This window comes from Peromyscus californicus, unplaced genomic scaffold (genome assembly GCF_007827085.1).
Source record: "Peromyscus californicus insignis strain IS unplaced genomic scaffold, ASM782708v3 Scaffold_3__1_contigs__length_106647218, whole genome shotgun sequence".
Lineage (NCBI taxonomy): Eukaryota > Metazoa > Chordata > Mammalia > Rodentia > Cricetidae > Peromyscus > Peromyscus californicus.
This window is the reverse complement of record NW_026294551.1, coordinates 12,885,536-12,909,750: the sequence shown is the minus strand read 5'-3', so window position 1 is coordinate 12,909,750 and position 24,215 is coordinate 12,885,536. Positions and strand designations below refer to the sequence as shown.

General features: G+C 46.2%; 1 protein-coding gene across 1 annotated transcript in view; it reads right to left on the bottom strand.

Moving 5' to 3' along the window:
* Window positions 1–23,899, bottom strand: part of Fam20a (FAM20A golgi associated secretory pathway pseudokinase) — a 56,536-nt gene extending 32,637 nt beyond the window's left edge. The window contains exon 1 of the mRNA XM_052757880.1: window positions 22,988–23,899. Within this exon, the coding sequence (XP_052613840.1) occupies window positions 22,988–23,391 (404 nt within the window). The 5' untranslated portion in view covers window positions 23,392–23,899. The remainder of the gene's footprint in view (window positions 1–22,987) is intronic.
* Between the last annotated feature and the right edge of the window lie 316 nt (window positions 23,900–24,215).

Sequence of the window (24,215 nt, the reverse complement as noted above, 5' to 3'; positions counted from 1 at the left end):
TGAGTATGAATATCCCCCTTAGGCTCATGTGTTTGAACACTTGGTCCTAAGGCAGTAATAATGTTTGGGAAGGCTGTGGAACCTTTAGAACAGTTTTCTCAACCTGTGGGTCATGACCCCTTGGGGGGTCAAACAACCCTTTCACAGGGGTCACCTAAGACCATCAGAAAACACAGATATTTGTTGCAGAATATTTGTTTACACTGTATGAAGATGTGTCACTGTGATTGGTTTAATAAAGAGCTGAATGGCCAATAGCTAGGCGGGAGAGAATAGGCGGGACTTCTGGGCAGGGAGAGGAACTTGGGATGAATCTAGGAGATGCCATTGAGACACTGAAGAAGTCAGATATACGGTACAGAGGAGAGGTAACAGAGCTGCGTGGCACAATTTAGATTAATAGAGACAGGTTAATTTAAGTTATAAGAGCCAGTTGGGAAAAAGCCTAAGCTAAGGCCAAGCTTTCATAATTCTGACTACAGATATTTATATTATAATTCATAATGGTAGCTAAATTACAGTCATGAAGCAGCTATGAAAATAACTTTGTGGTTGGGGATCACCACGACCTGAGGGACTGTATTAAAGGGTCACAGCATTAGGAAGGTTGAGAACTACTGCTTTAGAAGGCGCAGCCTTGCTGGAAGAAATAGGAGACTGTTCTTTCTCGGCTTCCTGGCTGCTGACCAACCTCACGCTCCAGCTTTCCTGCCTTCCCAGCCATGCTGGGCTGCATCCCCTGGAGACTGCAAGACAGTGAAAAGCTTTATCCCTTAAGCTGCTTGTATTCGGGTGTTTTATAACAACAATAGCAACAGAAAATAAATCAATACAAGAGGCTTCAGGTATTTCTTTCCTATAGCCACTTTCCTTAAATGTATAAAGTAAAGCTCTCAGATACTTCCGGATCTTTCTAAGGGTCAGGTCAGTGTCTCAGCCACCAACAACAAAACAGAAACTGGAGGGTGGGTATAGAGCTTGGAAGGGAAATAGCATGTTGACTATGTCACTATCCATCTGGTTGAGCTAGAATCCCAGAAGTACCCTAAATTCCCTCCTCCTACAGTGTCCACCACATCACCAAATCATGTAGTTGTTACCTCTTTACTAGTTCTTGGCTCTCTCTACTCCTCTGCTGTCTACCACCATCACCAGAACCTAAGTCAACTGGACTTCTTCAATAGCATCTTACATGGTTCTCCCCATTCACACTCTCATTAATCCATTCTTATTGTAGCTGGAAAGATGGCTTTCCCACACCACAGTTCTAGCCCTGCCATCCTCCTTCTCACAAGTGTTCAGTGTCTCTCCATTGCTGTTACTAGACAAGCTTTTTTCACATCAAATTCAGAGCCTGGATCTGGAGCATGGGGCTATTTAAATTTAAACACATTAAAATTTAAACACAATAAAACTGAGTTTGGCTCCACAACATGGCAGCCACTTCTCGACTTCGTAGAAGTCACTTGTGACTCCAGCACAACTCCACCACATGCAGAGTTCTTCTGGGTCCAGTAGTCTTCTACTCTGGCTGGGGCCTAATGATCCATCCATCAGAAGGGCTTGGCACATGCTATTTCCCCAGCCTTTTTCTTCTCCTCTTTCTCCTCCTTAGGCCCCTCTCTGTTCTTGCTGTGTGGCTAAGGCCAGTCTGGAACTCCTCATATAGGAGTAATTTGTGATCCTTCTGCTTCAGGCTCCCAAGTGCTGGGATTACAAGTTCACCACCATGCCTGGATCCTTATATCCTTCTCCATCGGCTCAAGTCTCAGTTCTTGGGTGTCTGCATCATCCCCCCAGACAGGTCCCACATCCTCCTTTTTGTATTCCATTGCACAACACCCAACTCCTTCATATACTTTACACTCATCATTTCTCCTTTGTTTATGATTTTCCACTCTGGCACTATGGGGCATAGTCTGTTTCTGTTTTTGTTGAACACTGGGTTCTTAGAATTTGACATGTAAGTATGGTTTGGGTGAATGAGTGTGTTCCTCCCTAGCCCACAGTGATGCACAGTTCTCTGAGAACTATTCCCTATCTTTTTCCGGACAGACAGCAATGAGACCCACAGGCTTATTCAAGCCCTCCAGAGAAGAGGAGTAGACTTGCATCTCTACAGATATCTTATGCTTGCTTTATTGACATCACATACTTGCCTTATGGATATCATATGATTATTGTATTAAAAAGTCCAGAAATCTCCCCCTTTAACCTTCCTTCTTTCCATGGTGTCACTTTCTAAACTTTCAAGCCCTCCTAAGTCAAGTAGGACTAAACTGATCATGGGAAGATCTTCTGTCATTTCTGCTGAGATCACTACTCTTTCTGCTGGCATCTTGCCACAGCCTCACTTCCAGGAGCAATGATGCAAAATCTCCTCAAGCATAACCCTTTAAATTGCATGCCAGGGAAGCAATGTTTTGTTAAAGTCACTGGTCACCCAACTGTTAGCAGAGCAGACATTTACCATGAGATTCCCCGGGGAGGAACTGGGTGATAATACTTTAATTATTTTCTAACTGCTTGTTGGACCACAGTTCATTTCCTAGAGTCATGCATCCTTGAGCAATTCCAGGAGGTGCCATTGGCTGGTGAAGAGCTAAGATGTGTGTCCTCCTTCCCCATCCTCTGGGCTGGGATTTGTGGACCTTAGTCACTGGTACCTGGGATCCTGAACAGGAAGGAAGGAAGGAAGGAAGGAAGGAGGAGGGGAGCCTCTGAGTTTCTTCTAAACTCAGTGTTATCAGTCACCAGGCTATAGCAAAATGGAGCCAGAGGGGAAGGCTCCAGCCCTGTATCATTTTCTCAACCAAGTTCTAAAGTTCTTGAGGACATGACTCTGCCTTGGATTTCTTTCACATCCTCTTCAGTATTTGGTAAAGTGCTATGCACATAGTAAATTACCCTATAAGTTACTAGTCATTAGCTGTGTAGATGAGTTTCCTGATGGATAAACGCTACCTAGTTCCAAGCTTTGGGGGAAAGAATCTCTTGAGGGATGGAGCTCTGTCTCTGTTAGAATAGAGTTATCTTACTCACTTGTTGAATTTCCAAATGCATTATGGAGAGCTTCTACAGTACTCAGCCTTCAATTAAGTCTTTGCATCTGTTTGAAGGTATTATAGAAGACACCAGTTAAGAACCACGAAGAAAGTGACTATCTTAAATGATTTAGAAATCTTAGATAAAATTGGGTTCTTAGGAGTCCAGGTGTGACTTTGTCATGGTTTATCAATATGGTCAGACTTGTTAACTTTGGATGATTTTGAATGGCCTCACAGGTTTGGGTCTAGATGGCTCCCAGATTTAAGGAGATGACTATGGTAAGCTAGAAGGGACATTCCAAGAGCTGGTGTTAAGATTTCCCTCTGCTGCAGCATTGAGATTGATCGCTGGAGATGTGGGTATCTATACACTCTGGAGGAAAACAGTAAAAGGACCCTTGAGTCTAAGGGACTCCCAGAATCACAACAGGGGATTGGCAGATCCCTTCTAGCCAAGCAGTTCTCTCGACTCTAGTCCTGGGTGTGGAGCTAAGAATCAAACTGGTTAATAAATATCACTAGTCCCAGACAAATGATTATGCAAAGTGAAGCTGAACTGTGACCTGGTGGCTGATTGGCAGTGCAGAGAAGACAGGTCAAGGTCCAGAGAAGTCCTGAAATGAAGCCTCCTGCTTAGGGAGCACTTCCTGTGTGGTATGCACATTCAATCAATGCACGTTCAGGGATGTTAACTGTGAATACTAGCCCAAAGAGCTCTCGGCCTCATTGTGATGTGGTGTTGCACAGAGCTGGGATCTCACAGCTGCAGACTTGTCATATGACTGTTTCTTCCTTTGCACAGGCCTGTGGTCCTCAGCAAGGAGTAATTTCACTCCTCAAGCAAGAGTTGGCAATGTCTGGAGACCCTGGTGGTGGCCGTAACCAGTGGACAGAGTGCTGAGAGACAGTGGGAGCGTCCTATGATGTAATTAATGAAGTCTCACCACAGGAGATTATCTGGCCCCAGAGGTCAGTAATACTGGGGTTAGAAACCCTGGACGAGAGCCACGGAATCATGAGGAATTAAAGCACTTAATCCTCTGATGACAGCCTGAAAACTGCTATGATGGATTTTAGACTCTGAGCAATTTAATATTTTCCGTCGACAGCATAAAAGCCTTCCTCAGGGCCCCATATGCTGTATATCTTCTGCACAGCAAAAATTAAAAATGTTACTTAATTTGTTTTATGTAAATCTGTGTCAGTGAACATTTAGTTGTCAGATTCATCCCAGCCTAACAGGCATAGGAACAAGACACTGAAACACACTAGTTCCCAAAAGATGCAGTGTTGATGTCCTTAGATGCCAAATTGTATTTCATCCTTTAACTGTGCAATCCCAAAATATATCACTACATGTTGCACATCCATACACACATATACACACACTCATATACACATACATAATACATACATACATACATATATACATACACACATGCACACACACACACACACACACACACATATATATATAAATACACATACACATAAGCATACAAATACATACAGGTGCATACATATACACACATACACACTCATATACACATATGCATACATATATACAAATACACACACATATATTCACACACACACACACACACTCCAGTTTTAGTAAATGACATTGATATGAATCCTCTCTTTCCTCTATAATTTTTCTGAGCACAGAAAGCAGAAACGTGGTCTAAAGACAATACTTTGAGCAGCAAACTCAGGAGGTTTAAACATACACACCCTGGAATCTCCAGTAATCAAGAGTTTACTAGGATACATTTGTTTGTCAACAGAAGTTTGAACTTGGCCTCGTCGCCTATTTCACAGGTGTGAGTATTGAAAGAGAACGGTATCCGAATGGAGGCAGGGTTATGGTTTTTTGTGGTTTGTAGGCAAATTTCCTTGTGATCTACCCAGATGAAATTTTTTCCAGTCGTTGGCCTATGAACCAGTGCTAATTTGCATGCTACTATTTTCCACTTGATTGGCAAATGGATTGTAATTGTGGACTTGGCCTCTTTCCCTCCTCAACATGAGCAGTCAACCATGTGGCTGGAAATTTTGTGAGAAATTAATGCTGCTTTTTGTCTTCTGGAACTTTCTACACTCCTGTTTGAAGAAGGTAGCTGGGCCTTCATGCTTCCTTGTCTAAAAGGGAGGGCAGTTATGATTCAGAACCAACTGAAAGTTGAGAGAGCAGACCAGCTTTCTTTACTCCTTCCCTGTTTTAATTATTTTTTTTTGAAAGTCTAGATTCAGTGAAGGAATATGCTATGCAGACTGACAGTGAGTAGGAATGGATAAAAGTTGGGAGAAGCATGAAGCTTTTCTAAGGTGAGGAGAGGAAAGTTGGCTGCATAGTCCTGTGAGGAGTGCCTGGGTGGTACCAAGGAAGACTCATTTTAGGCACCGGGAATCCAGCCTCAGCCAAGCTTCTTGTGCTGGAAATCGACAAGGAAGCAACAGTACCATCCACATGCATGTGGCGATGGAGCAGGGATGTGCCCTCTTCAGATGTCACAGTGCCTGGACCCTAAGGACATTGGCCATGAAGGGGCTCGGTGATGACTGAGATGTAGTTTCCAGCCATCTTAATAGAAAGGGACTCAGATTGCCATTTGATTTGATTTCTGAAAAACAAGTTGGTGTTTCATTTCTTCCATGATTGAGTTGGTGGAACACAATCCATCTACCCATTTACTTCCTGCGTTAGTCAGACTGGGTTTGGTTCTGATATAGTAACATTTTAATCGCCAAACCTCAGTGACTTACCACAACTAAGACATATTTCTCAGTTATGCTGTGTGCCTAACTAAAGACATTAGGGATTCTGCTCCATAGAGTGACTCACAGCCAGTTTGACGGTCACAGAGGAGCCTAATAACATGGACTTTAGGTTCTTCATGGCAAGGAGAGGAACCATAGGGTTCAGCACTGGCTTCCCAGGACTTTGTCAAGAAGTGATTGTCAGTAACTGCAACTGAATTCCCATTGGCTAGAGCTGGTCACACGACCCACCTAATTGCAAGGGATCTGTCACACACAAGACAATATACTGATTTTACTGAACAGTAATGCCTCTGCTGTGGGATTTCTTTGAACTTAACACTTAACATGCATTTGTGTAATGCTCACTGAAGGCAGAGGTTTGGGTTATTTGGATATAGTATCTTACTATAGCATTGAACATTGAAAGGATTAAGGTCCACAAGCGGAAGTAATAACAGTTAAGTGGAAAAGGATTTGAAGCTGGGTTTTGACCAGAACCTTTTCCATTCTTCCCCAGTGGCTTGAGGGAAACTGATGCCTTGTCAAGAATTTAATTTGAAGGGCAAGCAAATTAGCATAGCTATTATGAAAATCAGTATGGCAGCTCCTCAGAAATCTAAAAATAGATCTACCACACAACCCAGCTATATCACTCAGGTATATATCCACATTAGCACACACAGAGAGACACTTGAACAACAGTGTTTGTTGCTCCGCTAGTCACAAGAGACAAGATATGAAACCAGCTTAGAGGCTTGTCAACCGAGGAATGATAAAGAAAATGGAGTGCATATATCCACATGCATATGCACATACAATGGAGTTAAAGAAAAATTAATTTATGTCATTTGCAAGAAAATGGATTTGAAACACACAGCATCATGTTAAGATAAATAAACCAGATCAGAATGCTGAATGTCACATTTTTTTCGTATGTAGAATCTAGATTTGAAAAGAGACTTAAAAGTAGAAGGGGGTACTATTGTGGGGGGTGGGGTTAGGAGGAAATAAGACAGGGTGATGGGGAAGATTGTATGCTTTCTCTCATACGTGGAGTTAAGGTTTACATATTATATATGGGGGGATAAAAGAAGTTAATGAGTGACTATGAACAGTGTGCAATGATATACACGTATGAAGGGAGCATAATGAAACCCATTATTTTTTGTATGCTAAAATTTTAATAAGGAAACTAATTTGACTTTTTGATGTCACTTTCTTGAAAACTGTGACAGTGGTGTGGGGGAAACACAGGAGTTTGTCATCTGTTTGCTGTTAAGAAAGCGATGACTGTACTGACATTTTAGTGAGATTTTACGAAAGGTTCCCGTTTCCTGACAGTGATAAGGACTCGTTGCTTCCTCTTCCCGGAGCGTTGCAATGGGTCTGCACTGCCTGGGTGCCGACCTTGTCCTGACCCTGTATGTCCACAGCCCTGGCTCAGCTATTGTGTAATACCTACCCAGAGGGGTGGCGTGCCTTCTGGAGAGGCACCCAAATGAGAATGGGAGTATCATAGACCATCCCTGGGCAGGAGACCACAGGGATTTCTATCTCAGTCCCAGAGAAACCAGTGACCCGAAAGGAGTCCGAACAAGGACACTAGGTAAACTGTACACAGCACTGGGTCTTGTTCCTCACACTGTTTAAATCACTTTGCAAATTTAACCCATTCAGTCCTCACAGACGCTCCTCATAGTATCAGCAAGGTTCTTACTTTCTCCGTTTTAAAGATTTGGGAGCCAGGAACTGGTGCCAATGACTGTGGCACTGCCAGCAGCTGGCCTTAGGACAAAACTCAAGAAAGACACAGGATTTGATGGGGAGATCCTATTAGTGATGATCCCCTATCAGTCATAGGAAACCCAACACTTTAGGTGTAAAACAGCAACAGCAACAACAACAACAACAACAACAACAACAACAACAACAACGTGTCTAACGGTTGAAGAGTGGCTCTATCTTTCAAGCTTTGATGCTCGTTGTTAATCTGATCCCCAGCAGGCTCCCACAGTTTACACCTCCGTGGAAGTCATTTTGCCTCCCTAACATTTGAGCCTCCGCGGTGAGAAGAGCTGAAGTCCTGAGACCACTGGGCGGTGAGCCTCCTGGACTTGCGTTCATTTCATCTCTGTTTCTAGGACCTGGCTGAGAGCATGCATTGAAGTGAAACTCAGTGTTAAATTTCAGTTCTGAAGTTGAAAAGACCTGACCTGAAATCCTGTGTGTGTGTGTGTGTGTGTGTGCGTGTGCGTGTGCGTGTGCGTGTGCGTGTGTGTGTGTGTGTGTGTGTGTGTGTGTGTGGAAGCCAGAGGATAACCTTGGCTATGGTTCTTCAGTCACTGTCCACCTTTTTGTTCTTGAGTCAGGGTCCCTCACTGAACTGAGGACGGTTGTTTTAGGAGCCCAGGAATCTTCGTTTTCCGCTTCCCCAGTGCTGAGATCATCGCATTCCAACCAACCCCACTTTTTCTTCTATGTGAATTGTGAATTCTATGTGAATTACAACACAAGGACCCAAGTTCCTTGTGCCTGAAGCATCTCCCTGACTCGGAAGTCCAGTTTCTTGTGTAGCAGCATGAATGAGCCTTACTCTAGTCTGAAAATGTAGATAAGAACAGGCCCTGCATACAGAGTTCTGAGGGTTAAACAGTATTATATTAACACTGTACAGAACACAAAGTGCTGGTGTGTGCCAGCTGCATCTGTGTGGCAAGGTCCACAGAGGTATGGCTTGAGGGGAAAGTCTCCCATAAGCTGAGACCAGCCTGTTTAATACAAGCTTCATGAGATGCAAATAAGGGGGGGGGGGTCCTAGAATCTGGAGAGAGAGAGAGAGAGAGAGAGAGAGAGAGAGAGAGAGAGAGAGAGAGAGAGAGAGAGAGGTGTTTCTGAAACAGGTGAACACACTGTAGATATAGACCCCTTTGTGTTTTCTCTCCACCTCCAAGCTCTAGTATTTGACATCTCAGTGTTGAGGGAGAGATCATTTCACACTCTCTGTGTGGAAGAGCCAGCTCTGGCTAAGTCAAACTAGGGCCATGACCAGCTTGCAAGTGAGGGTGCTTTTTCCTGGCACGTGGACCACAGACATTGTTTCTTCACCATCAGCCTGACCACCAAACACAATGGCGAGGGCTGGATATTGACAGGAACCAAATAACTCACATGGAATGTTAGCAGAAACCAACCAGTGTCTTTCACTACTGGCGACTCAGTGTTGAAGGCACCACGTGCCCTCATGCCACCCTTGGGATGCGCATCACACTCCTTCACACACCAGGAAACTCAGGCCTGAGGAAACAAGCCTCAGGTTTACAGCACAGGGAAGGCAGCCACGGCAGAACTCAGGGTTGCCTCCTGAGCTTCTTAAACTGTCTTGTTCACTCACCCACCCATTCACTAACTCATCCATTCTCTCATTCACTCACCCACTCACCCACCCATTCACTCACTCACCCACCCATTCTCTCATTCACTCACCCACTCACCCACCCACCCACCCATTCACTCACTCACCCACCCATTCACTAACTCACCCATTCACTCATTCACTAACCCACTCACCCACCCATTCACTCACCCACCCATTCACTAACTCACCCATTCACTCATTCACTCACCCACCCATTCACTCACTCACCCACCCATTCACTAACTCACCCATTCACTCACTCACCTACTCACCCACTCACTCACTCACTCATTGGTTCACTCACTCATTCACTCACTCACTCATTCACCCATTCACTCATTCATTCACTCACCAGATATTTTATGAGCACCTACACTGTACAAGTGTTATTTGAGGTACTGGAACAAACATGCCTTCATCCTTCTGTGAATGTCCTCTGGCTGCTGCATCTAGTTATCACAAATTTGGTGGCTCAAAATAACATATTCTTTCACAGCTTGAATCTAAGTCTAAAAGACAGGTTGCCAGTAGGGCTAAGCTCATTTTGGGGTTCGGGGTTTGGGTTCATTTTTTGTTTCTTCCAAGACCATCATTGTCATAAGGATGCCTCACTCTAGTCTCTGCAGGCTTGGCTGTCTCCTCTGTCTGTGTCTAATCTTCCTCTTATAAGGACGCTTGACAATGGATTTGGGGACCATCTTGATAATCCCCAATGAGCGTTCATTTCAACTTAACTAAACCAATCAAAAGTTATTCTTGACTTAATTACTTAAATGACTTATTCCCCAGAACAAGAAGCTACTCCCAAGACCCGGGAGTTATAATGTGGAGCCCTTATTTAATCCCAGACAACCCTTGAAGGGCTTAGAATCCAGTGAGGTAGGTTATTGTTAAACAAGTCAACAAACAAGAGCATAGCAAGTATGATTGGAGCCCCCAGAAAAGTAAAACGGGGCTGGGAAAAGAAGCACACAAGGTCCCCTCTGGATGACAAGATAGAAGTTTTCCTTTTGTAAAGAAGACCTGGAGAACAAGAGCCAACTGGCTGTCTCCAGAGGAACCCAGCTCTTCTGGTGCACCTGTTTATTAAATTATACCTTTTTCAGTAGATAATACTTCCAGTGAGTGGGGCACAGTATCCCTCACCAGGAGACTGGGGAAGACATACTTTTCATGTATGTAGATGAGAAAGCTTTACTATCACAAAGCACAAATTATTTTTAATAGATCATAGACTCCATGGCTACCAAATAAAGAGGTTGTGGTTCATATAAATATAATCTATAATTTTATAAATCCAAGCTTGTAGTTTTTGGCTGGCTTCTCCTGTTTTTTAATGGGTTTATAGCTAATAACAGAACAGATGTTATCCACTGTGGATAACTGGGTGTTTGCTTAGTAATGAGTTTAACCTAGAGAGGCCACTGATGCATTAGGCATTCAATGATTGCTTTATTGATGGTTTTTATTTGGTTATAATCGATTTAAATTTTTTTCCAGCTCCTAACTTTGCAGCCACATCTATGGCATATTGATTGATTAATTACTCATTGGCCCATGCCAGCAGACCCAAAAGTATAGTCTGAGGAGAATCTAGCTGGCCTGGGGACCTGTGGTTTCCCTTGGGACAGAGGTCAGTGACTACGTCCACTTACCTAGGCTGTGTAACTCTATGATCTGCACAAAGACCCTTTTGTTCCACTTCCAGCTTCAGCTAATTACAGACTCTGTTTCTTTGCACTAAATGACAACCTTGAAAAGCTGCAGTCCAGGTGCTGTTGGAGTTTTATCTTAATGCCACTGTCACTCAAGTGCTGATCAGAGGCTCTGTTGAAAAGGTAAGGCTCATGGAGGGTGGTCCAAAGGATGTCTGGTGCCCACTGCCCTGGAGCCTCAAGATTTTGCCTTCCTTCCAAAAGTGAGGCAGAGGCTTGAGTACCAGGACACTAGTATGGGTCTGGGTGAATATAATTCCAGGCAGCTTATGCTGAGGGACATCTTGCGGGGAGGCTCTCCTAAGGATGTGGAGGAGGATGCCGGTCCTTACGCAATGCTATGACTTGTGGTGGTGGTGGCAGTGATGTGGGGAGGGCTTGAGGGCCCTGGGGAAGACATTTCTTTGCTGAGTCACCCCAGGAGTCACTCTGCTTCCCCAGGCCTCTGTCTCAGAGAGACGGATGGTGGTTTCTAAGCAGAGCTGACTCTGGCACGTTTTCTTGGCAAACGTGAGAAACTCCTTACAACCCACTCCACTGATCTCGAGTCTCATTTTCTCTTTGACCTATTTTTTCGACTATTTTTTTTTATTTTATGTTGCAACAGATCATGATTATTTTATGATATATCTGGAAGCTTATCTAATGGATGATCGTTGATTCTCTTTTATCTAAAAGGTTTCAAAAGCATTTGAAGAGATAACTACATAGAGTTTGTATTTGTAATGAAATATAGCTGTCCCTGGCTGAATGGTGATTTCCCAAATGCTCCATTCCTGGCCTGCACCCTGAGCTTGTAAAGAGATCTTCATTTGGCAAAAGACTCTGTGGATGAAACTAAGTTAAGGTTCTTGAGATGAGATTGGATTATGTAGATGGGCCATGAATTTAATGACAAGTATTTTGGAAGGAAAAGATAGACAGGGGAAGGAACATGTACAGACAGATAGAAGGGAGACATGTACACACAGACAGGAGAGGGGAATGGTGCACACAGAGACAGACAGGAGAGGAAACGGATACACATAGGCACAGAAGAGGCAGAGATGTGGCCTTGAAACCTACTGTAGTGACGGCCCGAGGGCATGGGATGCCAGTCAGGTGAGGCGAGGACTAAAGTCTCCCGGGAGCTAGGCTTCTGGCTGGCACCCAGGCTGCATCACTTCAATGCTGCAGGTAGCAAAGTGAAGGTACCATCAATGGCAGAGACGATGGCAGCCTCCGTGTCAAATACAACCAATGCCTGATTTCCCTTTGTTTGGGAACTGCAGGGTGGTCCCCTGGCTCCCAATGGGCTAAAAGTGCGACATCTCAGGCACCCAGCCGGGACTGAGTGGATCCTCAAGAGTTCTCTGTAGAGGGCTCCAGGCTAGGAGGCAGACACATTTGCAGTAGGAGCTCCACCTCAGGTATTTTTGTTTTCTTAGAGTAAACTGCCCTAGGAGATCCATTCCTTGTTTCTCACCACCGCACTAAATATTATTATATACGAAAATAATGTTGTGATTGTAACTATAAACATAGAGCATGCATTTTCCTCCATATTGCTTTGGTGCTGTGGAGTTGCCCTGAGGCTATTTTTCCTTTTTTAATGGTGTGATGGTTAATATTGTTAGGACCTACACTCACCTAAGAAACAAACCTCTGGGCAGGCAGTGAGGCAGCTTTTAGATTAGGTTCATTGAGGTGGGAAGGCCCACCTTAAATGTGAGTGACAGGATTCCATGCTCTGGGGAATCTCCAACTGAATGAAAAGGAGAAAGCAGGCCGCACACCGGCATCCATTTCTCTCTACCTCCAGGCGGCACATGTAATGCAACTGTAATGCGACCAGTTGCTTCAAGCTCCGGCGGCTGCCATGACCTCCTTGACATCACGGACAGCATCTTTGAACTGTGAGCCAAGACATACCCTTCTTTCCTTAAATGTCTGTGCTCCCAGCCGTGCTTAAAGCAGAGAACGCAAATGGGGACTTCTCGAAGGTGCTTGGTCTCTGCAGGGTCCTAGCATGACGCCAGCACCTCTGCTTCTTACTGGATATCTTCACCAGGGGCCCTATGCACCTATGCAGACAGCTGCAGCTGCAGGAGCAGCCTGGGCCAGTGGGCCAGTAACGTCATAGGGAACTGTGAACGAGCTGGTGCCTTTGCAGGGCCAGTCTTACTAGCTCTGCAGACCAACACTTTGCTTGTTTGAGACAATTTCTTTTTTATGCTATGTAGCCCGGGTTGTCTTTGAAATTGTGATCCTCCTGCCTCAGACTCCTGAGTGCAGAGGTTACATGCGTGCGTATCATGCTCAGCTTCAGACCAATCCTTTCAGTGGGAAACTAATTACACAAATGACAGAGCATTTTCGTGGCGTTAATGCCGACAATTATTACAGGTTGAATGCCCCTCACCGAAATATCTGAAACCCTAAAGGTTCCAAAATCTGAAATTTTTTGAGCAGAGACTTATGATGTCATATAGCAGGACATGGCCAAAACCAGGAGTTCTAAATATACTGTGTAAAATTGCCTTTAGGCTATGTGTACAGGACACATGTGTAACAAAAACAGCAATTTGTATAGACATGTGTCCCACCCTCTGCATAGCTCATTATATATATTACATATAATGTACATACACATACAATATATATAAAAATTCTCCCCTCAAAAATGTCTGAAATCCAAAATGTTTTTGGCCTCAAGCATTTTGCCTCAAGTCAGGCATTGTCAGCCCAAATCACCAATGTCCAACAGAGAAATGGACAGACAATGGTCTTTGAGAGTTCTGTTCTAAAACACAAGCTCTTCATAAACCTCTTAAGGAGAGACAAATTTTCGTTATTGTTTCTAAATATTACATTGGTTTTTTAGAAGAATTGGTGTGGTACATGGAATCATAGCATCTGTTAGTCTTAGATACTATTATTATTTTCAGATTTATTTTTAAATGTTTTTATGTGTATGAGTGTTTGCCTATATGGATTTATATGTACTTGGTGAGTGTCTGGTGCCCTGAGAGGTCAGAATATAATGATGAATTCCCTGGAACTGGAGTTATAGATGCTTGTAAGCCCCCATGTACAGGTGTTGGGAATTGACCCCTGGTCCTCTGGAAGAGCAGCCAGTGCTCTTAACTGCTGAGCCATCTCTCCAGCTCTGAGGACTAGGATTATAAGAAGAGAAACACAAAGAGCTAGTTTTGTACTTCTGACCTCAAAGTGGTGTGTGTGTGTGTGTGTGTGTGTGTGTGTGTGTGTGTGTGTGTGTATGTGTGTGTGCGCGCGCGCGCGCGCGCGTGCATGGAGGCTCTAAAAGAAGCAGGACTTTTTCAGTCTATCTGTATGAACAAGCAGGTTAAAAAGGGGGTAAGTGGAGAGGAGATATTTAGACTGTCTAGGAGGCAGGGAGGCTGAGGAGGCTCAAAGAAGAGAAGCAAGGGGCCCCTAGTTCCTGCTGGAATGTAAGCCTCAGGAAAGGATGAACAGAGGTAAAAGTGCAGAGAGCGAGCACTGGACAGGCAGAGCCAAGACAGGCAGGGGAGCTGTGGTGAGCAAGAGCAGTGGCCGTCCAAGGTTGCTTCTGCTGTGTGTGGCTCGCCCTCTCCTTCCCCCAGGTTTGGATTCCTGAGCGTCTACTTTTGTCCCTAGTCCTGCTTGAGCTACCTTGAGTTGGATTTCTAATTCACTAAACCAGTGCATCCTGATGAATGTGAGGAGCACTTTGCAAGTATAATGAACTATTTCCTAGGAGGCCGAACATATGCTCGGAATGCAAATTTTGCATAATTTAAGGGAAATGCGGATCCTACCTGAACTCAGTTGGATACAGTGACCCCAGTTAAAATCCCTCCAAAATGAAACTTTGGTTAATATAGGAGGCTGGATTTGATTACAGAATTGGGGTCACTCAGTCTGACTTCTTCTTTTCTGAGTGCTCAGGGGAACACAGGATGTAGAAATAAGGAGCATTACTGGTGATGCATAATTCTTATCAGAGTAATAAAGAGCATGAGTTGAGCTGTGAGAACAGATATGAACTTTCCCTACAGGGTCTGTGAGTTTTCTGCTGTTAAAGAAAAATGGACCAGAAATACACAAAAACGCCCATCTCAACTGCTGAAACTGACCCTCTGGAACATGTGACTGAACCAGGAGAGATGATCTGTCCCTTTGCATAGATTTTATTTTGGTTAGCACCATCAAACATATTTACCTATGGCCCAAATTCTGGCAAGTGAAACAGGTTTGCCATTTGAAAGCTGTGCTTAGCTTAGCAGATGAATATCTCTGCTTTTCTTTGGTGTATGTCTAGGGCTCAGTGGTGGAGTGTGTGCTAGGTGAGGGCTCCAGCTTGGGTTTGACCTCCAGTATGGGAAAATAAATCCAGGCCACCGTGCTTTTTGTTTGTTTGTTTTTCGAGACAGGGTTTACTCTGTGTAGTTTTGGTGCCTGTCCTGGAACTCCCTCTGTAGACCAGGCTGGCCTCGAACTCACAGAGATCCGCCTGATGCCTCCTGAGTGCTGGGATTAAAGGCATGTGCCACCTCTGTCAGGCTCCACCATGCTTTTTATGATCCAGTTTCTTAGTCACATGCTCCTGTGCTATCAAGTGTGTGTGTGTGTGTGTGTGTGTGTGTGTGTGTGTGTGTAAGAGAGAGACAGAGAGACAGAGACAAAGACAGAGAGAGACACACACGTGGTGATATTGTGTTCCCCAATATATTGTGCACCCTAATAAACTCATCTGGGGTCAGAGAACAGAACAGCCATTAGATATAGAGGCCAGTAAGTGGTGACACACACACCTTTAATCCTAACATTCCGAAGGCAGAGATCCATCTGGATCTCTGTGAGTTCAAAGCCACACTGGAAACAGCCAGGCATGGTGACTCACGACTTTAATCCCAGGAAGTGATGGCAGGAAGCAGAAAGATATAAGGCGTGAGGACCAAGAACTAGAGTCTTGTTAAACTTTTAGGCTTTTGAGCAGCAGTTCAGCTGAGATCCATTTGGATGAGAACTCAGAGGCTTCCAGTCTGAGGAAACAGGATCAGCTGAGGAATTGGCGAGGTGAAGTTAGCTGTTCTGCTTCTCTGACATTTCAGCGTTTACCCCAAAACCTGGCTCTGGGTTTGTTTTTATTAATAAGACCTTCTAACAATTAGTGCTACACACACACATACAGAGAGAAAGAGAGACAGAGAGAGGAATGAGAATGTATATGAATGCAGAGGCCAGAGGTTGACATCAGGTCCCTTCCTCAGTTGCTCACCACCTTATTTTTTTGAGAGAAGGTCTCTCACTGAACCTGGAGCTCATCCAGACTGGCAGGCCTCCCCAGTGTTAACATTACAGGTGTGTCCCGCTGACCTCAACTGTTTCACACGTGTGCAGCAAGCACCTTTCCCACTTAGGCATCTCTCCGGCCGCTCGGCCAGCGTTTCTCTGTTTTGCTGAGTTTATTACAGGCACCAGGCTTCTTAGGAACCGTCGTCCTTGACTGTGCTGTTTCCCGCGGCTCCACAACTTTATTATCCGGTTTATTATTAGTGACTCCAATAAAACAGTCCCTTTCTGGGACTTCAGTTTGTCTCTTGCTGCTCCAGCCAAATTCTCCTGGCTGCCCCCAAGGCTTGGCCCCTAAAGCCAAGCTCCACGGGTGGAAAGTCTTGGACACTGGCTTCTCCCCAAAGCCCTCAAACTCAGTTGTGTCCTGCTTTCCCACTTCAGCCATAGGACGCTGTTGTGCCAAGTGGCAGGGTACAAAGAGAGCTAAGTGTTTTTTCCATACTTTGGTTTTCATTAGGCACATACATGAGTCCCTGCCTATAATAACAGGTAGTAATTTATGCCCAGTAACTTCTGCCCCGCCGAAGCCGCAGCTGTTTAGAACGCTGTTCCCAGTGGGCTTTGAGCCATACACAGGCATACTTCAGCAGAATCCGCAGCTTCTCATCAGCTTCCAGCTTAATGAATAATCACGAGAAAAGTATAGGTGGGCACCTGCCAAGGGGCAGGGCAGGGACCGTTTTGGCAAAGTCAAGGCCTCTGTGTTTCCCATTTTTATTTCATGCACGGCTTCTTGGCTGCTCTTCTTAAGAAAGCCGAAGATGCTAAAGAAATTCCTTCATCCTAGCAAATGACACCTTCTCAACTTTCCCTCTTGCTTCCTTCTCAGGTCTGAACTTGATTTTCTTCAGGCTCCGACCATAGGAAGTGAACCCAGATCCAAATCTCACATTGCCTCATCAGGGTGTTTTTGCTTTAGACTTTCATAGGAGAGGAGTCAGGAAGTCACAGGTAGGGTGGCTTCACAGTCGGGATCTATTATATTCAAGGTCTTCTCCACAGGAGACCATCAACTACTGATAGTCCCCAATCCCGCTGTCATTTCTTCACAACTGTGCATTCCACAGGTGTTTACTAGTGATCAACCCCATGGCAAACAATGAAACAGATGTGTGGGGGTGATTGCACACAGTCGGGGCTTTCAATGCCAAGAGCAAGTGGCCATTCATCTTCATGTCTCACTCCAAGCTCCATGAAGTGATAGTTGAGCATAGCAGATGATCATGCAAAACTTGGTGGCATATGTGGAGAGAATGCACACAGCCACCGCAGAACCAGAGTAGGGACTGTCACCAGAAGAAGCTTTCCCCAAGAGTCCAGGTGATGGCGTCTGGACATCGAAGGACACCAGGCAGGGATGTGGCTGGGGAGTTGCTAGTTACAGACGTGGTTCTGGAGCCATTCCCTCTGAGTCCAAAACCTGGCATGGTTTGCTTTCCTCCTGACTTTGGGCAGCTTGTGTGACTGTCTCATCCCGTTTCCTCCACACAGCAGACTACACAGTAACAGTGCGTTCCCTTTCTATTACTATACCACGGATCATCACAAAGCCAACAGGTTAAACACCTCCCCTCCCTACATCGTCCCCCAGTTCTGGAGGTTCAAGGGCCGGCTCTGAGTGGATCTGTGACCTGTGTGGGGTCACACAGGGCTGAAGTTAAGGTCCTGACTGAGATGGATTCTTGTTTAGAGGCTCTGGGGAATGTGGAGTGGGGTACAATCTCTGTTTCCAGGCTCATTCCTGTTGACAGCAGAATTCATTTCCTGGGGGTGGAGAACCTAGTTCTCTATTTTCTTGCTGTTCGTCAGCAGGTGTCAACCTGAATTCTGAAAGGTCATTTATATCCCCTGTGAAATAGTCTCCTTTCTCTTGAAGTCAGCAGCAATAGTCAAACTTTCTGGTTCCCCCCCTTACCCATAAACTCAAGGGATCTTGATTTAGGGATATGAGATCAGGTCAGCCACACCAGACAGTTTCCCTATTCTGGGACATCTTGCAAAATATATTTACAGCAGACACACAATGGAATGGAAATCATGGGTGGCCATCTTGGACTTCTGCTGACCACGTCTCTACTTCTACAGAACCTGTGAGGCAGGGCCAAGTGAACAGTGTATGTGAAGGAACTGGCATGGAACAAGCGTGCTTCAGGTAGGAGGATTTACACATGAAAGATCAGTCACTTGAGTTTCCAGGGTAGATGAGAAGATGGTTGAGAAGAAAGAAGATGGATAGGGACAGGAAACAATGACATGCCCTGGGGATCTTGACTGGGGGGGTCTTCGTTGTGATCTGTTTGGAAACAGGATGTGCCACCTTCCTTGGATGATGGGAGTTGATACTTCCCTGATTTAGTTCTTGGTTGAGGTGAAGGCAGTGAGAGCCAGTGTGCAATGAGAGGGAGCCTGAACTGGCCTTCTGGACTCACTCACTCAGAAACCATCTGCCTGTGGCTGCTGAGCAGCTTGAGGTCTCCGAAACCACCAAGATAATAGCTTTCCCCGAATCAGCCCAGCCAGGCTCTAATTAAGACGGATGGCAATGAATCCCCACTCCAGTTGCTCACCACATGTAGGCCATGGCTGGAGAGCATTCCCCAATCCTGGGAGGCCATTTCTCTCTTAGCCTGGCATTGCTGAAAGTATGCTCAGATAAAGACCAAGGTCCTGTTGACTCTGGGAGGAAGGTAAACGCCACTGTCTGTGACTGTACGCCTGGACTTCGATGCACCCTGAAGGCTGAACTGCTCGTGAGATATGGATATTACAAATGGTCTGGAGTGGTCACGAGGTAAGCCAGAAAGATGCGAAGCCACCAAGGCATGGAGAGAAAGAATGAAGAGATGCTGTTGCTCATTGCACACGGCCGTGGGAGGGGGGAGCTAATCTTTTGAGAATTCTTGGCTAGACGGTTCTTATTTCCAGCAGCACTCTTTTTCTCCTCCCCTGGCCTTTTCTCCCTGTTTTCCTCTGTCAGCCCTGATTCTGCATCTTCTCAGAGCTTCCCCCAGAAAAACTTCAGCCAACTTATTCTTCTTGAACAACTGTCATTTTTGAAAAGCTGCCCAGTCTCTTCGCTGCGACTTCTAAAGAGAGACTTTGGACCAGGGTTCCTTTCCGTGACAACAAGGGGGTTGGAGAGGGAAATGGCAGACGCTTGGGATGGGGGGATGATGCGCACATGCACACACACACACACACACACACACACACACACACACGCACACGCACACACACACACACATGCACACACTTCTGAGGGATGCTGAGTCTGTGATTGTTAGCCTGTATCATGTTCCTGACATCACAGGAAGACACATAGGAAGAAAAGCGGAGAGCAGAGGACTCATACTTGCATTACAGCTGCTGAAGTTCCCACACAAGGGAAGCAGGACCCTATTTGACCTTGACCACCAAGACCAGAGGATTACAGAAGAACTGACCAAAGATATGTGGGCGAAAGGCCAGGCCAAGCTTTCCAGTTTTGACATGTCTGTCTACAGACCGACATCCTCTGGCTGGGTAAGCTGTGGACCATAGAAGAAATTCCAAGATGAGCCATTAAGAATGCCAGGATAGCCCCAAATGTGAACTGTTACCTCGGACCCAGGTAAGCCTCGCCGCCACCATTGCCGATTAAGGACTAACAATAAAAGCAGGACAGTTATGCATTGTTAGTTATGGCCTGAAATAGTGAACTTGACACTCCCTGCTCCCTGTCCTGTCTTTGATATTCCAGACAGGTGCCAGAGGTGTCCTCAAGGCTGATGGAGCCTGGCATTGGCTTGCTCGCTGTGATCAGCAGCTGACAACCTGACAGGAACACTTTCCCTGATTACATTTTAAACTTGGACTGTACCACACTTGGTTGCATTTCGAATGAGAGAGAGGCAGGCGGCAAGACAAGGAAGGACTGTCGTAGAAGGAGGTTTGCCCAGTCTTCAGGATCAGAGGACACACAGCGTCGCTTCCACATTTCAACCTAACTAAAACACTGCCATCCAATAAACTGTCATTGGGTGAGAATGCAAACATTTGAGATAGTGCACCAACTCCATCTGGTACCATGTGAAATCGAAGAGGAATGTTCAGGGGTGGGGAGTGGAAGAAGCCATTATGTACCCCCTACGGGAAACTAGCTCCAGTTAGTTGTCAAAAGGCATTTTCTGACCGAATACCATCATTTCTTAGTGTAGTAGTTAAAAAAAAAAAAAAGGAATCACTGAGGCTATAACATTCTCTTCTAGGCAAGTGATGAAGAATGCTGACTTGGCCATTTTATTGCCTCCACCTTTCCTACTGTGGTAGGTAGTTTGCTGATAGGTTTGGTTTTGGATAGCAATTAATGTTACGTAATTACTGGCAGGGAAGCACCACTTATATATCAGTAGCTTTTAAATGCTAGCAGGGTCATGGCTACAAACTAGGACTTGTCTGTGCAAGACACAAACAATTGGCCAGGTCATTCATTATTTCTCCCTCGGTTGCCCATTCTAAATGCCAGCTTGAGGGATCTGGATGCTTCCTTGGTCCTGTACCAAGGTTCTCAGGGTTCATTAACACATCCACAGATCCTCATAGCCATCAGGATACAAACTTCAGTAAGGGTTAGTGTTATTACAGTAGAATTTTCGATATGATTACAATCCAATGAGTCTTTTAGGTTTCATGCATTTGGAGAGAGGGTCTAATGTACCCCAGACTGGTCTCAACCTCAATAAGTAGAGGAGAATGGCCTTGAATTTCTGCTTCTCCTGAGGATCAGGATTACAGATGTGTACCAGTACACCTGGTTTGTGGGGTTCTGAGAATCGAACTCAGGGCTTCATGAATGCTAGGCAAGCACTCTACCAACTGAGCTATAACCCCAGGGGGTTCCGTTTTTAACACTGGTGTTAACTCTAACACACTTGCTTACTAATACCATCCTGTTGATGTTTATAGCACTCTTCAGGTGGAGGGGATGTGTTTTCTGCCTCTAAGGTCAAAGTTCAACACTATTAGGTGCAGTTGAACCTTTCACATCATCCACAGACCTTGCCTGGCAAACTGCTACTTTTAGTGATCCTCTGAAGACAGACAGCAAGGTCAGCAGCCCCCACTGATCCCTTGTTACATGACCAACATCTCTGGGCAGCAAATTGTGTGTTGACACATATTATTGTTAAAAAGCAAGCTTAAAAATCAATTACTCAGCTTGGCAAGGAAGATTTTTGATCTTCTCCCAAAATATTTCCATGGGATTTCCTTCAGGGCCTAAGTAACATAGGGAAACTGAAGGTGATAGAAAGGAGACTAGGCAAACATGCATCTGCATTTACAATAGCAGCAACTTTGCCCACAGCCTGTAATTCTTAAATCTTCATTTGATGTGTGGATAATTTTTCTAAGGGCAGAATTTCCTAGTTCACTGATTCATGATGCTCCCACATTATTGATGAAATTAAGGTAATATTGAAAGTGACAGCACTGTGAGGCAATCTTAAACTGCCTTTTTATTGCATGCAATTAGCAGTAGAATTGAGAACCACTTTCTAATATAAAATCGCCAGCCATAGAGGTTGCAAATGAAATTCACTGTAGTGATTTCAGCCGATAAGTCTCAACTTCTTTCTCTTCATTTGCTGAGGTTCTCCCCCGCCCACCTCCAGTTTTAGCCCTACAGAATAATAAGAAAACAGTTAAATTGGACTAGCAGCAAGTTTCAACTGAGATTTACTGCGTTCTGTTCTCATCTTCCCGAGGGACCATAAAACCACCCCTGACATCTCATTCTGAAATCTCTTGTGTTAACAGATGGGTGTGGCATGAAAAGGGAACTCTGGATTCAAGTGACAGACAAGTTCTATACTTTGAAAAAGAGTCCTTAACTCACAAGAAGGCTTTCTGCCATCAGCTGGGGAGCTCCCCAGCAATCATTACCACGCCATCTCCAACACACTCCTGCAAAACACTCTTAAATTTACCTTAAATATTTTAATATTTCCCTCTAAATTTTACTTTCAGTTTATAAAATTCCTAGAACACAGTTTCTCTCTCTGTCTCTGTCTCTCTCTCCCCCCAGAAGCCTCAGCCCAAATCAACACGATAATAAAAGATAATAAACTGCCCTTCAGTTCAGAACACTGCCCCCAAACCGACAAGCCACGTTTAATGAGCAACAGAGATTGACCATGTCACAGAGAGCTGAGAGTTTAGCTCTCGCTCCAGCTGGCCTCTTCCGCCTCCAACCCTGGGCAGGGGGAGAAAGACAGGGAAAAAAACCAGGTCTTTGGGGATTTGGCATAGCTTTGTGCAAAGCGCTCAAGGTTTGACCAAAGAGCAAAGGTGAGTGCTGAACTCGAACCTCGCTCTGGAAAGCAAAGGCCTAACAGCAGCTGTCCACATCTGAACCATGAGAAGGGCTTGAGAAGGCACTGGGACCAGGAAAGCAACTGGATCGAGAACCGGAGAACTCAAGGGGAGTGGCTGGGAGCATTTCTTCGCTCTTGCAAAGAAATTATTTCTCACACTGAGATCTTACTCCAGGGCTGATGTCTGAAGTCTGCAACAGCTGGTGAGGGTCCAGATGGGGAAAGAAGCCCAGTGCCAGGCTGTGAGGGCAGGGCGAAGCCCCCGCAGCCCAGAGAGAGTGAGTGGATGTGGGTAGCCAGCGCCTGGAGAGTCCAGGCTAGGGAGCTCCCAGGGTCCCCTGGCAGGGTCCTCACCTGTTCCAGCGGGCCACCTTCCTCCGGTAATACCGCAGCGCCTCCTGGCTGGCCAAGAGCCAGTCTTCGGGCCCCAGAAGAGGCGGCTCCTCCAGGGCTTGGTAGAGCGAGTGGGCGAACAGGGCCTGCAGCTTGGAGCGCGGACCAGGGTGGCCGCGGCTGGGATGCTCAGCCCCGGGCCGGGCTTGGGAAAAGTTGTGCGCGGCGGTGCCAGGGTCCCGGGAGGCTGCGGCCGAGTGCAGAGACTCGGAGGGGGAGCGGCCGGAGCACGGGCAGCCCTCAGGGCTCTCGAGGGACCGTAGCTGGCGCTGCACTTGCGGCCAGAGGTGGAAGTAGAGGTCGGCGGAGAAGAGCGCGCCCAGGAGCAGCAGGGCCAGCAGGCGGTCCCTGCGCAGCCCGGGCATGGCCCAAGCGGAGACCCGGGAAACACTTAGGGTGCCGACGGAAGAAGCTCCAGGAGTCCCGAAGGGGCTGGAATGTTCACTGCGGGGGGATTAGCTCCTTCTGGAAAGGTGTCGCCCCTAAACTTGGGGACCGCGTGCAGGAAGCTCACAATGTTGACAGCGTCGCCTTTTCTCGCCCAGTAGAGACGCGGGGTTGGGGTTCCCTGGATACCCGCTTCTCGAGCCTTCTTTGCCCCGTGTTCCCCCCGCCCCGGGCCCGCGCAGGTGGAGGTCCCCGAGGCACGGGTGCAGGCTCTGGTGGCCGGTGGCCGGGTAGGGGTGATCACTAGGAGTGCAAGGGAGCTCTCTCCCCTAGGAGGAGGCTGGAGGCTACGTAGCCCCGGGTGTCTCTCCCAAGGATGCTGTCGCTCTGCAGCGGCTCCTCCTGCAGGCGACAGGGACTCCCCTGGTCCGGGTTGGCAGGAGGGGAGGGAATGGAGAGTTGACAAAGCAGGGACGCCCCGGGGCGAGCTTGTCTCTGCGCCTGGACTCCTAGAGGCAGAGGTAACGCCTGGCCTCCCCCCTGCCTGGCCTGGCCTGGCGCCGGCACCTCCGCCCACTCTCAGCTGGCACCTGCCTCTGGCGTAGCTTGCCAGCCAAACTCCCAATCCCTCTGCCGCCGGCTCTGCCGTTCCACCTTGTCATCAACCCTCTTCTCCTCCCCCCTTCCCTCCTCTTTGCTCCAGGCCTCCTACTTTCCCTGCTCAGGGCTCTTCATAGATATTCTGGTGGACTCAAGTGAGGTGGGCTGGAGCCTTTTATTTCCATTTTTAGTTTTTAGGGTG